Source organism: Nanorana parkeri, unplaced genomic scaffold, assembly GCF_000935625.1.
Source record: "Nanorana parkeri isolate BGI_ZX_2015 unplaced genomic scaffold, ASM93562v1 scaffold326, whole genome shotgun sequence".
In the NCBI taxonomy this organism is placed as follows: Eukaryota; Metazoa; Chordata; class Amphibia; order Anura; family Dicroglossidae; genus Nanorana; species Nanorana parkeri.
In genome coordinates, this window is record NW_017306594.1 from 1,156,573 (window position 1) to 1,173,480 (window position 16,908).

A 16,908-nucleotide genomic window follows, 5' to 3' on the forward strand; every position below is an offset into this window, starting at 1 on the left:
TGTAGCAAAAACCAGATAATAATCTAAAGGAGTACTTTTCAGTATATGTTCATTTCAGGTGTAGAAGAAATATCTATTTTTAAATTCAGCCTCAACATGATGGGTTATTTGAAGTGAACATGGGGTTCACTTGGATTTATCAAGTTGTTGAGCGTGTACACTTTGTAAGCTGAGTTTTTACTTTGCAAAAGTGAATGGTCCCCTAGCTTGGGAAGGAATATGGAACTGCGTTCACTGCAACCATCCAATCCATTTAGCTTTGCGAACACAACTGCGCAAAGCTAAATGGACGTTAAGTTTACAAAGTGAAAATCTGATACTGATTTAGGAAATCAATCTCACAAAAGACATACAAGTGATGTGATGTATTAGTGTTGAGAAGTTGGGTTCCTCTGTAGTAGAGGCGTTATATAGACGGTGCATGCAGTGTGAAAGTATTTGCTAAGCTCGGCTTAGCCTAAAAGGACTCTGTTTAGAGAAGCCGACTCTTTGAACTTTCTCAGGTAGAGTTCCCAGCTCAGATTTGTTATTTTAGTACATGGCAGACTAGGTGCAGGTGATCGCACAGAAGAGACAGCAGCGCTGTCGTGGTTGTACTGTACCCACCTGCGGGAGTTTGGGGTCATTGATGTCCCAGGTGAGTTTCATCCCATAGGAACAGATGCAGTCGGAGTCATCGTACATGTCACCGGAGATCTTGGACATAGTCATCGGCTCCAGTTTTGAAGTGTTCTGTACAAAGAGAGCAAAAGCTTGTCAGTGTATTAATTGGCAGAATCCATTCAACTACTTAATGCAGAACTGCACGCAGTATAAACTTAGACTCTCTAGTACTGATCCGAGACTGACCCCTCCTTCTACACAAAACTAACAATACAAGGGGAAGAGAAGGAAGCAGGCACATCAGAGATCCCTATTCATTCAGGGGCAAAAGAAAAAACATCCAGGTGACAAGTGTAAGCAGACTTTATACACAGATGACAAGAAGAGAGAGATGGGTGCCAGATAGCTGCCACATCAAAGGTCAAGTTCTGCACCTGAAGTCAGGACAGCTTACGGCAGATGTGAACCCTAAGTGAATGACATTTGGTTTGCTAAAGTGCTAGATAATATTATAAACTCTCATTTTGTGTCACATCTCAGTGCTGCTGATCTCCTTTTGCCACTTTCAGTCCAAATGCATGCATTACAGTGAGAGTCAAGGGTCGGTTTCCTTATTGTGACAACAGCGGACCATGGCTGCATAATGAAAGTAGAACTGGCCACTTGTATTCTCATAAGCAAGCCCATATGGCAGGGTGACAATGGAGGAGCCCCACTGAGAGACAGGGGCAGAGTGTTGTCACCCTATAACAGGAAGTGTGTGAACAAGGACCTTCATAGTAGGATCACTCTTTATTATTAAAGAAGAACTCCTTTATTATCCCTTGCAGTGGAGCTATTCCTGCAATGCAAGGGTTAAATGCTTGATTTCCTCTAGGTGCTAAAATAAAAAAAAGTTATAGTGATCTTCAGAGCTAGCTTTCTCTTAGACCAGTCCTTCCTGCCTTGCTCCCCTTCCGCTGCCGCGGATTCTCGAGTCATTACGTCCAATATACTGTGTACTGGACATGAGAATGCTGAGGGACATACTATTGCTGCAGCGTAGGAGGGCACAGGCTGGACGGAGTGCTGTGACAGCCAGCCGCCTCCGAGGTTCGAGTGAGTATAACTTTTTTCTTTTGGCACCTAGATAAAAAACAAGCAGTTAACCCTAGCAATGCAGGGGTAGCTCAACTGCAGAGATGTCCCCAGGCAGGGTGTCACCCGGTGCCGCTGGGACATCATCACACATGCGTGTGACGTCATCACACACGTGTTTGATGTCATTACGCACGTGTGTAATTATGTCGCGCGCACTTAACCACCGGCGACCATTTTGGTGATGGATGCCAGTAATAGTAGAGAGGAGGGGATGTTCATCTGGCAGGATAAGGTATGCCACTGAGTCCCCTCTCTTGTGCAGCTCTTGGGCTCTTGGTCCATGACCGAGTGCCTGACTTTTCAGAGGGGGTGACACCAAAATGACTGTCAGTCCTTTTGGTATCATCCCTTCTGATGGTGTCACCCGGTGCGGACCCACCGCACCGGGTTACTGCCCTTTTTTTTTTAACACAGAGCATATCTGCCTTGTAGCACTGGGGTCCTTGGTTTGAATCCTGGCCAGGACATTATCTGCATGAAATATGCATGTTCTTCCTGCGCTTGTGCCATCTACCTCCCACACTCCAAAGCCATACTGGTTGGTTTATTGGCTCCTGTCTAAATTGGCCCTAGTGTACATGAGCTAAGGACCTTGGATGTTAAATTCCTTGAGTGTAGGGACTGATATTAATGAATAGTATGTAAAGTGCTGCATAAATTGACAGCGTCATAATAATACTTGTAATAAATAAAAAAAATACATGAACACAACAGATTTAGAAAATATTGATGGCTTTGACTAATGAATATGACTTTGAAAATTCCATTAACATAAGTGTATGTAAAGGCAATGTGCTTTGTTTTGGATAGAGTGGCGAGGGGATAGACATCTGTGTCCTGGGGAGATTTACTTGGAAAAGAGCGGGCACTCGTAGGAATCCTCTTAATGGCTGTTTCTTTATTGAAAAGGCATAAAAGCAGCTACAAATGGATGGGGGGATTTACCCCTTTATTTGTCCTGGTGGCCATTGTCACTGAGACAGAATTCGAGTGAAATAAAACATTTCAGATTTGTTAGCAAAACAAGAGGTCACAACTGTTCCAGTGTCAACTTGAATGAGATGGAAATTCCCGTCACTTTCGGGTGATTTCCTTTCATTTTCTGTTGCATCTCCAGGAAAGGAGCTAAAAGGAAATCTCCCCAGCAGGACAGGTATCCTGATATGGGTTTTAACCCTTCCCAGCTCCTCTGCTTCCCCTAAAATGTTTTTGGCTTTAAAAGTTTTGTAAGAATTTAATAAGTTGATTTATATATGTTATAACAGTAATTTTCCATTGAAAAATAACTAAAATGACAATATACTTGAGGTTTATGTTAGTAAGTTAAAGAGATAACAATCCTATTTATAGTTTGTTCCACTGTTGTGATATTTTTGTATGAAGCGTTATTATTCCACAGCTTTGTCTGTATTGCTCTGTATACATAGCGGGGACGATATATGTGTCACTGGGATTCCCCTGGCCTTTCAGTGGAAATAGCTCATATTAGGATTTGGATATGGAATAGTTTTGTTTTTTTTCATAAGGAAATGTAAGTACAGTCATGTGATCTCTTTTATATAATGAAACCAGAATGTATTTTACGTTCATGTTGAGTGTGAGCACACCCGTGTACAGAATCAAAAAAGATAATAACAAACATTAGGCTCAATTACAAAGCTTTAATACAACAATACAGATCTTTCTTTTCAGCCGTGTGACTGTCAGTTTAAAATCCCATTGGTTGTTAGTTGAACATAACTGGTTTGTTTTTTTATTCAGATAACATCCTGGTGTGTTAGCTGAGCCTATTGCCCATCATCACTATTGTTATGTCATTGTAACAATGTTAAATCTAAACAAATATTCCACCATGTTTATAAAATGAATGCCCACAACCGTTCGTCGCATGTAATCAGATGGACTGCAATTCCCTGCAGGGGAACGCAGGACGCAAAGTGTTTGTGTCCAGAGGTGATCGTCTGCAGCTGTCATCGCTATGCATAATAATAGGCCCCTTTCACACAGGCAGTCTGATCGAGTCCGCATGCCAATTTTTCCGGCATACCCGATCGGATGCCCAATGCTGGTCTATGGGCAGCTGGGTCTAAATGGACATTGGTTTAAAGCCGATTCCCCTTAGACTGACATGGGGTCCGGTCATTTCAGTTGCATGGACACGGATATCACAACAGTGACATCGGATCCGTACCACTCCAATCAGGAGCGGAACGGATCGGTGCTTGCCCACAGCTGTTCCATTGAATCTCATGGAGCAATTTGTGAGACTGCCCTAATTCACAAGGGTGAATGGGGTCTTGGTGAATTGTTAGGCCCGGTTCACATCAGATCCTCTTGTCAGTTTTTAGTCTAATCAATGGGTGGGCTGATGTAAACGGACATGCATCTGTTTACATCTGATTGCCTCCAATCTATCTAGGGCTGGAAAAAAAAATGGAAAGGAGTTATGTCTTTGCAAAGCTAAATGTGGCGAATTGGAGGTAAAAGGATGTAAACGGACATACATCCATTTACATCCGCCTGGGCATAGACCTAAAATGGGTCATATTAATGTAGCTGATTATCAGGAGCTAGGCGGGACGCTAAGCTGGACGGGGAGATGCAGAGCCTACAGCGGGGAGCATCACTCAGTTACCCCCCCATGTCCCAGACTGCCTCAGTGGGCAAAAAGACTAGTGAATACTAAAGCAGAGCGGGCAAACTGCCCCTTTCAGTTTTTTCACCTCCATTCTCAGTTTGTCTTAAGACATCTCATCTTGTTAATGTGAAAAAATATTTTTCAATGATTCAGCAAAAAACGGGGGCAACTGGATGTAAACTGCCCGTCCATTTAGATCTGGCTGCCCATAGACTAACATTGGTTTTCAAATAGGGACTGCCTGAAAAACTGACAGGCGGACCTGATTGAAAAGCCTGTGTGAAAGGGCTCTTACTTGATTATACTGTAGCTCTTTTCCCCTTTTCTTTTATCTTTAATAGTGATTTTGCATTTGTAACTATCTACCTAAATGATGTAACATCTCTTCCCCTCGCCCACATTACATTCTCTAGTAGAGCAGTTTGTTAGGAACTTTCACTTAAGTGGATAATAACTTGACAGATGCTAACATAATTCACTGAATGTCAAATCTGAGCGTTTGAAAGAGATATAGACATCATTGTCCATGGTATGTCATTCAGGAAAAGGCAAAAACATATTTGCAGTTAGCCAAAACCTTACAGAAATGTTTCTCTTAAATAAAATACCAGAAATGTTCCACTGATTAGTCATGAATGTTAGAATGTAATATAATTATTGCTTTTCTTCAAACTGTCCATCCATCCTGTCTGCGTCCGAGCATGGACACCTGCGCGCATGTGCAGTTCGGGTGAATGTACGGCCGCGTCCTCCCATAGAGAAGAACAGGCTGCTTTGGACAATCACACGCAGCACCTGTCCTTCCCGGTTACGGCCGTGCACGCCGCATGGATCTGTACGACCCGACTCTAAGCTGTGTGAATGAGGCCTAATAGCGTAACCTGTCAGAAGCTGTATCCAGCGACTTGACAGGTTACGCAAAATGTCTTGAACAGGAAGAGGTGGGACAAATTTAGATGGGAGGGGGGGTGCCGAGTTTTGTCTTGCCTAGGGCAGCACGAAACCTAAATACATCACTGCATATGACAGTTCAAGAAGAAATCGAGCCATTTTTTTTTAGCTTTGGATATACTGTAGTAGTACGGGAGGGTTATAACTCCTGTCTGCTTTTTTTGCCATTGGTGTCCTATTGGGGAACATTCCATTCATTTCGTGTCCGATAGCCACAAGAGGAAATGAGGAAAATGAGGAAGTGAGGAAATCCCTCCAAAGTGAAGGAAATCCTTGATGATCAGCTGGGTCACCAGAACTAGTGCCCCATTGGAATATTTATGTTCCTGCTCTGATGACAACAACACTTGGGATTTTATTTCGCTTTCAGTAATAACGGTCACCAGGAGGGGTGAATATCCCTAACGGGGATGCAGACAGCAATAAAATCCTGACTGGTGATCTAATCCCTCTTCACTGTATCCAAAACTCCCCAAAAAGTTTTGGCTTCAGTTGCACTTTGTTTATGTGCCTAAAATAAAATATGATATCCTTTATTGTTTTTGGGTCTATCTGACCACTGTTCAGGATATTGCATGTGCCTTTCATTTAGAAACCAACCCACATGAAGTGGATAATGATATAATTAAAACACACTAAAGTAAAAAAAGCCATAGCAGCACTGGTAGTATCACAGTCCGCACGTTTGGATATACCTGCAGTCTCAATTTCACGTAAAATGGGGACATGTGCATTGGTTTGAGCACATATCTAAAACAAAAGGCACAAAAGCAGCATTACTTGGATGTTCATGCCATATGGCAAGCTAGGAACGCACTGTACACACTGAATGATTTTCTACATATTATGTTCACTAGCCATATACAGTATTCCTACTCTTGTTAATTTAGTTACTCAGGCCTAGTGTTTTCCTTTGAGAGGTCTTTGCAAGTCTTTGAAGTGTCTATGCAATTTAAAGCTGAACTCCAGGCAAACAGCTAAACACTTAGATACAAATACATACAGTATATGAGAGCTGCATTAACTGCCATATGATTTGTATTTCTGTCCATCTAATCCTGAGATTTACACATCTTTGTCATACAGCACAGCCTTGTTTGGCAGGGCACAGGCCCTGATTTTTTTCTCTGCTGAAGTTCAGTAACACTTACAGGTCTTGAGTCTCCCCCATCCTGTGACTGGACAGTGCTAGGAGACGCAGCACACTGACAAACAGATCTCTCTCCAAAGTAAAACATTTATGAATGTCCCACAAAACATGTTGGATAGTAATTATTTGATCAAATTGTGAACAATTAAAGGCACCTTTGGACTCATTCACCTTTTGGGTTGGTACCCTTTATTTTGGAAAATTAAGGCTGATATCTCTGTCACTCTACTCTCTCAGCATTTTTCTTACACTGCAGCACTACTGATTGGCTCATTGTGCTTCTTCTCCCTCTCCCAGTCTGGGCTCTATAGGGATTGGAAGGGGTTGATACTAAGTCAAATTCAGATACTTAAATTACATAAAAAAATACATGAAATTACGTATTCATAAATACAGAGCTGCAATAATATATTTCTTTTATATCCACTCAGAATTCAGCCTCAGTAAGCATATATCAAAGCCATTGCTATCATGTTAGCAATTAATATTAGCAGCATAGAGAAAATATAGGTGATACATCTTACCGGCCAATAGACTACATTTTAAATATATTCAGTGAGGCAATTAAAGCAATAGATCTCTTATATTTTCACTTTGCTGAGTGAAAGCAAATCAAAGAAAGTATTTACAAATGGCTGGGCTCTATGCTATTCAGTCAGTTGATTAGTCACTGTTACTGTTTTTTCTATAGATTATCCTTGAGTACATGGGTAATTACCAATGACTACTTCTGAATAGCAGACAATAACTAACATGTAAGAATACCTCTACTGCCCAAGAACAATTTATCAGTGGAAATGGCAATCTGCTGAGTCACTAAAATGTGAAGGAAATTTCACTGTGCAGGTGTCTAAGATAAGATCTGAAATCTCTATGTCCATGAAACCACATGGAACATTTGGGTTGCTAGGGCCACTGATTCTATACAGGGATCGGCTTTTTTAAAGGTTCCCTTTACAGAGTATTTCCACTTTCACATCCACTTATTTTATACTTGTTACTTTCTATTCACATAGCATAAGCTACAAAAATATGAAAAAAATGCTTTTTGCAGTTGAAATTGCTTTTACTTGGGGATAAAATGTCTGCTTGCTTCCCTTTCTTTTGTAATGTTAGGAGGGGCTGTGAGGGGTAAGGGGCTTCTCCACTGTATGTTAATTAAGTTAATGAGAGAAACACAATCCTCAAATTTCAGTCCTAGGTCTTTCTATAAGGACAGTTACTGTGAAGGTGCGTTGAAAAATTTGGAATCAGACAAGTTGCCTGCTGCAACAAAACATCTAAAAGATAGGAAATATTTTTTTTCAAAATGACTTTTCAGTATGCTGTGTGAATGGGAACACATAACAAACATATAGAGGGATTTTCTCAAATCTGACCACAAAAGTGAAAATACACTTTAAATCAAGTAGCCTTACGTACTGGATTATTTTTATTAGTGTATTAAATTAATAAATAACTGCTCCAGAAAGATTCTAAGAAAATTATATCTTGCAGCTCGTAGAAGATAATAACATAAACACCATATTATTGCAATATATAGATAGATAATAATTTATTTAGATTTTATTTAGAATTTTTCTTACCGACTCCAATTCATATAAATCTCTTTATCTATTAGGCCTCGTTCACACGAGAAACGGCTGGCATGTACAGCTCCCTGCTGCGTGCCCGGCCGTATCGGGCATCTCCCGGGAAGGACAGGTGCTGCGTGTGATTAGTACGCAGCCTCTGTCCTTCTCTATGGGACTACGCGGCCGTACACCCCCCTATGCTCACCCGCCTTGCACGTGCGTCCGGGTGTCCGTACTCGTTCGCTGACAGGATGGATCCTGTCTGCGTCCGAACCGGGACACTCACACGGACGTGCAGGAGGGTGAGCGTAGGGCGGCGTACGGCTGCGTAGTCCCATAGAGAACGTCAGGGGCTGCGTACTAATCACACGCAGCACCTGTCTTTCCCGGGAGCTGCCCGATACGGCCCTGCACGGAGCTGTACGTGCCAGCCGTTTCTCGTGTGGATGAGGCCTTAAACTGATCGATGGTGGACAGGAAGACAGACGTTGGCAAAAATTTTATGAACATATCCATTGAACTCAGGACCAGATAAAAATAGATCATACAGCTGAAACAGTACAATATATACAGTACATCATAATAGGCTCAATTGACAAATCTAAAACAAACATTCTGCTTATTTTCAAAAGAGTGACAGTTATTTTCAGCTGAGTTCAATTAAATTTGAAAACTACATGGCTGCACATAAAGGTATTTTTAAAGGCTTTTTCAAACCAATAGCAGTGACTGGCATTTTTTAGCAAGCAGGCATGGATAAACAATACTAGTACATATTAAAAAAATCGTGTATTATCTTTTTAATGTAAACCCTTTTCTATGTTTTATTGTTTTTATATATTGCTATTTGCTATGCTTAACCTGTGCATTCTATACTCCTGCAGGTTATGTACAATATAGGGGTGTGATTAGAATGGTGAATGCTGTACTGTTTTAGCTGTCAGGATCAGTTATAACAAAGGATCTTTCAAAATGTACCAGCATGGCCTTCTTTTAGATGTTACTAGTAAAAGTACCAAGGAACCTTATTTATCAATCTTCAGATTTCTCTTGGTACAGAGAGCTGTGTCTGCTACCTAGTAAGATGATGTAATGTCCATGGAGATAGAGCAACATATCTGTGCTGTTCATTCTTAATAGGTAAAGAATTAAAAGTTGATAGCACCAAGAAGTTAGAGAATACTTTTTTTGTGTCCAACATGTTTAGTACAAAAACCAACACATGAGGCCTAGAAATGGTCCCCTTCATCGAGGCTCTAAAACAAATTGGTTCAAGTGACTTCAGAAACAATAAATGGTTTTCTTAAAACTGAAGCTCTGTGGACAGTGTGTACCCGTTCCAGTGGCTGTTTTGGCACTAGATCACTAAATATCATCCATGAAGATTTTACACTGCCAGGAATTTGCTAGAACCAATTTGTTTTAGAGCCCTAATGCATTGGATTTGTAGTGATGTTCTTTTCTCTGGGCAAGTGATTTTCTCTGGACAAATAAAATCTTTGCTGGAAACAAACTATTTTGTTGGCACTTGTAATACATACCGAGCCAAGCCATGGCTCTTGGTCCCTATAGAGAGCTGCCTAGCTCTCAAAGCTCATTATCTGCTCATTTGTTTGCCTGAAAACAAACCATTGGTAACACAATACACCGCCATGGATTGAGACCCTGCAGTGACCGCAAGTTTCCCCTCATCAAGAAGGCACATGTACAGGCCCGTCTGCAGTTTGCCAATGAACATCTAAATGATTCAGAGAAGGATTGGGAGAAAGTGCTGTGGTCAGATGAGACCAAAAATGCTGACTATGACCATAAGAACACCATCCCTATAGTCAAGCATGGAGGCCAAAACATTATGCTTTGGGGCTGTTTCCTGCTAAATGTACAGGCTGACTTTGCCGCATTGAGGGGCCAATGGACGGAGCCATGTATTGTAAAATCTTGGATGAGAACCTCCTTCCCTCAGCCAGAACCGTCGTGGATGGGTCTTTCAGCATGACAATAACCCAAAACATACCGCCAAGGCAACAAAGCAATGGCTCAAGAAGAAGCACATGGAGTGGCCTAGCCAGGCCCCCGAACTGAATCCTATAGAAAATTTATGGATGGAGCTGAAACTTCGAGTTGCCAAGCGCCTGCCAAGAAACCTTAAGGATTTAGAGAAGATCTGTAAAGAAGAGTGGACCAAAATCCCTCTTGAGATGTGTGCAAGCCTGGTAACCAACTACAAGAAACATCTTACCTCTGTGCTTGCCAACAAGGGTTTCTCCACCAAGTACTTATTCATGTTTTGCTTGGAGATCAAATACTTATTTTACTCACTGAACTGCAACTCAATTTATAACATTTGTATCATGTGTTTTTTTCTGGATTTTTTGTTGATATTCTGTCTCTATCATTTAAAATACACCTATGATAACAATTATAGACCTTTCATTTCTTTGTAAGTGGGCAAACTTACAAAATCTGCAGGGGATCAAATAGTTATTTTCCACACTGCATATATGTATATCATGAAAATGTCCAAATAAATGTATAAACAAAATATATTTCTAGGTAGAACATTGCACAAGTAAAACATTCTGCAAGTACATGGATACAAAAGAGTAACCTCAGTACCCATAAAAAACACTTAATCTATGACCATACTCATATTTGTTAGGGTAGATAGAGAGCTGCATAGTATACAAAGCACGCACTGTAGATAATACATGCACACATACAGAGGAAATAAATATGGTAGAAAGAATGAGGGTGAAGTTACTGAGAGCCCGGATGTAAAGCTAAAAGAATAAACTAGAGTGCTTGCCACTGTGCGACTGTAAGTGGATTTTACAGAAAGCAGTTAGATCTGTACAAACAGTGTTTGATGCTGGTACTAAAGGGGCCAAAGTTCTCATCTTCCAGATCCACTTTAAAATAACCCACTCATGAGGAAATACAAAATCATTTTGTTCAAATATTAAGATGGCCCATACATGGCCACATATTTTATCTGCCTCAATAAGATATTCCGTCTTTGTCCTTTCTCTTAATAAATGTCATCCATTATTAAGGACTAAAAACAAACCTCTCTCAAATCAAAATGGACATATGTTCACATAGTAGGCATTTATGAATGCATTGGCAATATGGGCAAGGTCATAGGTTGGACCCCCTTCCACAAGAAAAAGAAAATGCGTAATGCGCAGCTGACCATGGGAATTGGTGTCAGTGACCACAATTGTCAGTGTTGCAAAAAAACCCAGAACATTTTGCATTCGGGAACTTATGCCCACACACATGCATACCTGCATGCAGCGTATTGTGTCCATGAACACACAACAGCTGAGGTTCCCAGGCACTGCAAATATAGGCTTTTTTCCCCGATGTATGCCCATATGCCTGTATTTGCATCTGTGGGAATGAGCCCTTAAAGTGTATCCATAGCCAAAACATATTTTAGTTTTGGATAGAGTGGGAAAGGATTATAACTCCTATCAGGTTTTCCTGTCATCAGAGGCTCTGTTGCAGAAAATACTTTATTTCTGTCTGATGAAAAGGCTGTACCCAGGATAGAAAGTAAAGGTAAATCTTTCAATTAAGTTGAATAGGAGCATACTAAAGCATCTGCCATTTTATTTTTTATTGTTGTCTGTTTCCCCTTTGCAGATTTTCTCTCACTAGCTGTCTGGTTAAAAGTTGTCCTCAGAACAGAAAGCGAGGGGGAAATATCTCTAAGGAATAGCAGTAAAACCTGACATTGGTTCTACTCTTTCCTTATTCTATTCAAAACCCCCCAAAACATGGTAATAGATACAATTTATTGTCATTAGTGTAAATGTTATTTGTGCACCCAGCTGCTACTGGTGCATCCCGGCTTTGGGAGTCCAAAGTGATGATGGGTTGATGATCCAGCAGGTGGAGCTGGTTGATCTGTGAGCCAAGGTAGATTTGTACTTGGGAATGCAGCTCTTCAGACAGGTTCTTCCACCATTGTTGCCAAATTGATTGATGTGTTTCCTGGTTAGTGCTAGGAGATCCAAGCACTTTTGTCGTCAGTGTAAGCAATGATGTCCATTCCTTCTCAGCACCTGGACACAGTCTCTAGAAAGCTCAAGAAACACAGTGTAACCTTATCTTGTCTGTTCTTATTTCCAGGGGATGTACAGCACACTGCCTGTGTGAACATAAGTAGAACAATATCAAACATAGGGAATACAGGACATTGGAATTCACCAACATTACATCAATTTATCTATTGCTTAGAAACGTGCCACTTAAACAGATACAATATCATGTTTCCATATTGCCAGTTGATCTGGTTAAGCTGCAGGGTTTAGCAATGCACAGAGTTTTCCATCAGATATGATAAAGGTTTACATTTATTGTTTATGAAAATTATTTGAGCCTTATATGATCTTAGGATAACTGGTTGCAGTTTGATTAATAGGAAGGGTTCACGTACATTGACAGAGTCAGAAAGGTCAGGAACCAAGAAACCCTTGTTTGCTTTCAGGAAATTCTTCAGACAACATGCCGTTTCCAATAGTGCATTGTAACATTTGTATTAATGAAAACAATTACAGGACACAAAAGGCAGAATTGGTTAAAAATGGCTTTATCATTCAGCCTAGGCCATTGAGATCACATGGTTTCTGTCCACCAACCATTAGGCCTGTGCCCGGGCTCGGTGCAAACCGAGTTTGCCCCGCGCAAAACTGTCAGCGGCACATCGCCCTCCTGACCAAATCAGCTACGGTGAGGCACCCCTCGCACCTTTATTACGCGTAGCTGCGAGGAGGGGAATGCCCTTGCTGCAGCTGATTGGGCCAGGAGGTGGATGTGTTACTGACAGTTTTGCATGGATTGCACAAAGCCGTGCACATCCCTACATTAATACATTAATCGCATATAAGAAAAAATAATAATAAAAAAAACATTTAAAAGTTCTCCTTTAAACCCTAATAAGCGGAAATAATTGAAGCTTGGATTTTCAGGCCAACATTTTACAATAACTCTATCCCAAATTTGCTTACCTAAATACATATTTAAGGAAATACAATATAAGGACATCTCATTTTTTTTTAGTACACATTTCTTTTAAATACCCTGATCATGTTTTTTTAATTGAAAGCTGACAAATGGACAAATATTTCTAAAAAGTATTTTGGTTATTTTATGTTATTTTTTATTTTGATAAAAAATGTATGTGTGTAAATAAAACCTTTGCTCATTTTAGCAGTTTCTATTTATATACTTTTGTGTACCTTGATTAATTGAATATTCATGTCTATTAATACTGTGTTTCCCCGAAAGTAAGACCTATCCTGAAAATAAGACCTAGCGCTATCTTCAGGGATTTCTGTAATATAAGACCTACCCCGAAAATAAGACCTAATTCGGTGGTAGGTCTTATATTACAGAACCTTTGCATGATTTAGGAGGTAATACTTATGTTTGTTTTCTTGGGTAATTTAGATATTTATGGGTTAGGATTGCACTGTGTAACATATACAATGAATATTTATCGCTTTTGGTCAGAAAGGATGTATATCTATAATCAGAGGCGTAACTAGAACCTTCAGGGCCCCGGTGCAAGAAACCATGAAGGGCCCCCCTAACCCCATGGCACTGTGTGGTTAACAGGACGGCTGCCGAGGTCCCCAGCAAGTGTGGGACCTCAGGCAGCCGCTTCAGTTTAAAAATTTAGTGTCGGTGTTCTGTCGAGAACGCCGACCCAGTATCTGCGTTTGTGCACAGACGGGATTAACGAGGAAAACGGCATTTATTTACAAAGTATTCTTTTGTAATGGTTAATTGTGAACGTTAATAATATGCCGTCCATGGCAGTAAATGACGGACAGCGTATTATTAATGGTTACAATGAACAATTTATTTAATTAATTAATTTAATTTAAACTAAATGCTTTGTAAATAAATCCCGGTTTCCTCCATAATACTGGCCTGCGCACAAGCGCAGATGATGAGGTCGGCAAATTCAACTACGTCGGCGTTCTTGACAGAACACCGGTACCTGCGTTTAGTATCGGGGCATTTTCACGAGTATGAGTACTCGTGAAAATGCCCAGTATTGGCACTGGTGCATCCCTACTTAAAAATATAATGCATTGCTGGGATTGTAGTCCTGCATAGTTAGTGCTATTCAGCATTGCTGTATAATGATTATACAGCAATGCAGAATACCACCCAAGTTCCAACAATACATTATAATAAAAAAACAGCACTACATAATACCACCTGCATCAAACCACCCCCTCTCCCCCCCCACCTTCCGTGTCCAGACTTACCTTACCCCTCCTTCAGGACCCTGCTAAAAGGAGAGGGTCCTCACACAGCAGAATGTTCTGCCTGGCTGTGCCTGCAGCACATTCTGCGTGACTAGTGACAGCCTCACCATCCCTGCCGCACAGCCGTCCGTATATGCTGCGGGTGGCTCTTCTTCCTCGCTGGGCCTTCCCCAACAGGCAGAACGCCAGGGCCCGGTCGCAATTGGTTGATATAAATTAGAGATTTATTGTGTACTAGCTGTGTGGCTCCTGTGTTGGTAGTATTATGTGTAAATGAACATTGTGCCATTATGATTGGCTGTCATGGCGGTCACATGCAAAAGTATTTGGTGCATACAAAGTGGACCTGTGGCTATTGAGAATTATATTTACATAAAAGTTTTTGTGCTCAGAGCTCAGCTGTAGGAACAGCACCATGAGAAAATGTGGACATACTGTAAATACCATGGAAGTGTTCTCTGCTGCCCTCAAGTTTCCTAATGACCTCTCTTTTCAGTGGATGTATACATTTCTTACAGTTTTCGGACACTTACAAAGTGCATTGTAGTTTGTGATAGACATAATTTGCCACAGCCATTGGGATGACCCTATTTTTTATTACTATTTTTCTTGAGATGTGATGTTCATATTGTCACCCCTCTTTAAAGCTAAACTCCAGACAGCTATAAAACACAATTATTGCAGCTAACTACTCATCAAAAGTAATTAGATGCATTTTTTAAAATGCAACTGGTGTACATATCTGAATCTTAGCAGGGGCAAGGGCTAGTTCACACCAGATGCAGTAGTGATCAGTTTGGCAGCTGCATCCAAATTGCGTCACAATGCTTTCCTATGGAATTTCCGGTGCTCTGTACACACCATACATAATGGTCTCATGGTGTGAACTAGCCCTAACCCCTCATATGAATAGAGGGAGGGGCACTTCTAGAAGCCAAATATTGATGATGCATGCACATGTTCTGATAGGAAAATGCTGATAGCAGGCAGAGCAGTGTGAGCAGAGGGATGCTTTTCAGTATGCTGCTGTTTATGGAGGTAAGGTGGTGACCTAGCTATATTGATTTACTACAGTAAAGAAAAGTCAGGTCACAAACCTAGTTAGGCTGCCTGCAATACATGTGTAGTCAGAAATACAAAGCATTTGGCAGGAAAAACCTCTCTTATATATGTTTTTCAGCTGTGCATTTAGCTGTTTGCATGTAGATTAGCTTTAACAGTGTAAAATGGTTAGCTGTGATTGACGTTCTCCAGGGTGGGTGGTTTAAAGAGAGGAAGCTCCAATCCTAGAATATATAATAAACAGACAAGAGCACAATTACTGACCACAGGGCCCCATGGAAAAGAAATTAAAGGGGTTGCCCTATCTTCCCTGTAAGGCAACCATTATTTTTCATTGCTGGCCAGTAGCCTACTGCACGGCGCACATCTTTTGAGCACCTTATTATGTTGCCAACTTTCTACGGAATGGACTTGCAGGTCTAGCAATTTTGTTCCTTTTACATTGGTGACTTTTGCATTTTAAATTATAGTGCTCTTTTAACATTGGGGGCTAGTGACCTTACAAAATGGACCCCTAGCACAGAGATGCCATTACAGCTGCAGAGTAAACTATAATCTGCCAGAAGGACTCAGAAATGCTGATGATGTGCAGCATAAAAGGAAACATTTGGCTGGAGATGGGCAAAAAATGTACACCTGACATTTACCCTGGCAAATAAATTTAGCATATGATTCAAAGAGTATAAGAAAAGTGAAAAATGCATGCCGAAGGCAGCCGAGTGAATAACCGAGCCGAAGTGAAGTGAGCCATACGCTGTTCGGCTATTCACTTCTGACTTTTACGGCTGACTTCAGCCGTACATCAACTCTGTACAGCTGCCTTCGGCTGAGCTGAAGTGCAGAAGGACTTTGACTCAGCCGATCCAACATCTGGATCGGCTGAGCCGAAGCCCCGGCAGCTCGCTCTCTGCCATTCGCCCCTATTCTCATAGGGGCCGAAAGGGCAGTGAGTGAATAGCCGAATGCCGCCTAGCAGCATTCGGCTCGGTTATTCAGCTTGGTACCTCCGTGGTACCAAGCAGCATAGAAAATCAGTGAAAATACTCGGGGGAAAAAAAGGTTGAAATTTAAATTTATTAAAAAATAAATAAAGATATTTAAAAAAAGAAAAAATTATAATAAAAAAGAAAAACAATTGGGCAGAGCTAGCAGTGACAGCTAGTGTTATGTTTAGTTTATATGCAACTCTATGATTCATCTCTGTGGCACTTGTTTCCTGTGATGCGTTTCCTGTTCCTGTTCTGTGGGTTCTCTTCTAAGAACATGACTTCTGTACACTAACGGCTTATACTGTCATTATTACCACATAAAACAGCTAGCTCCACCCAACTGTTTCCTATTGGCCGGCACTGCTAGAGTCTTCTAGAAGGTCCCGGCCAATGAATAACAACCGGGACGTCACGGCCGACTCCGCCCAGTTGTTATTGTTTAAGGACAGTTCAGCGTCCCCAGGTCATTCAGGGACGCTGATCCGTCATTACAACTGGGTGGAGCCAGCCGTGA

General features: G+C 41.1%; 1 protein-coding gene across 1 annotated transcript in view; it reads right to left on the reverse strand.

The window, feature by feature from the left end:
- Nucleotides 1-705, reverse strand: part of GCM2 (glial cells missing homolog 2) — a 12,716-nt gene extending 12,011 nt beyond the window's left edge. The window contains exon 1 of the mRNA XM_018558211.1: nucleotides 607-705. Coding sequence (XP_018413713.1) covers nucleotides 607-705 — 99 coding nt within the window. The remainder of the gene's footprint in view (nucleotides 1-606) is intronic.
- Nucleotides 706-16,908: the final 16,203 nt, after the last annotated feature.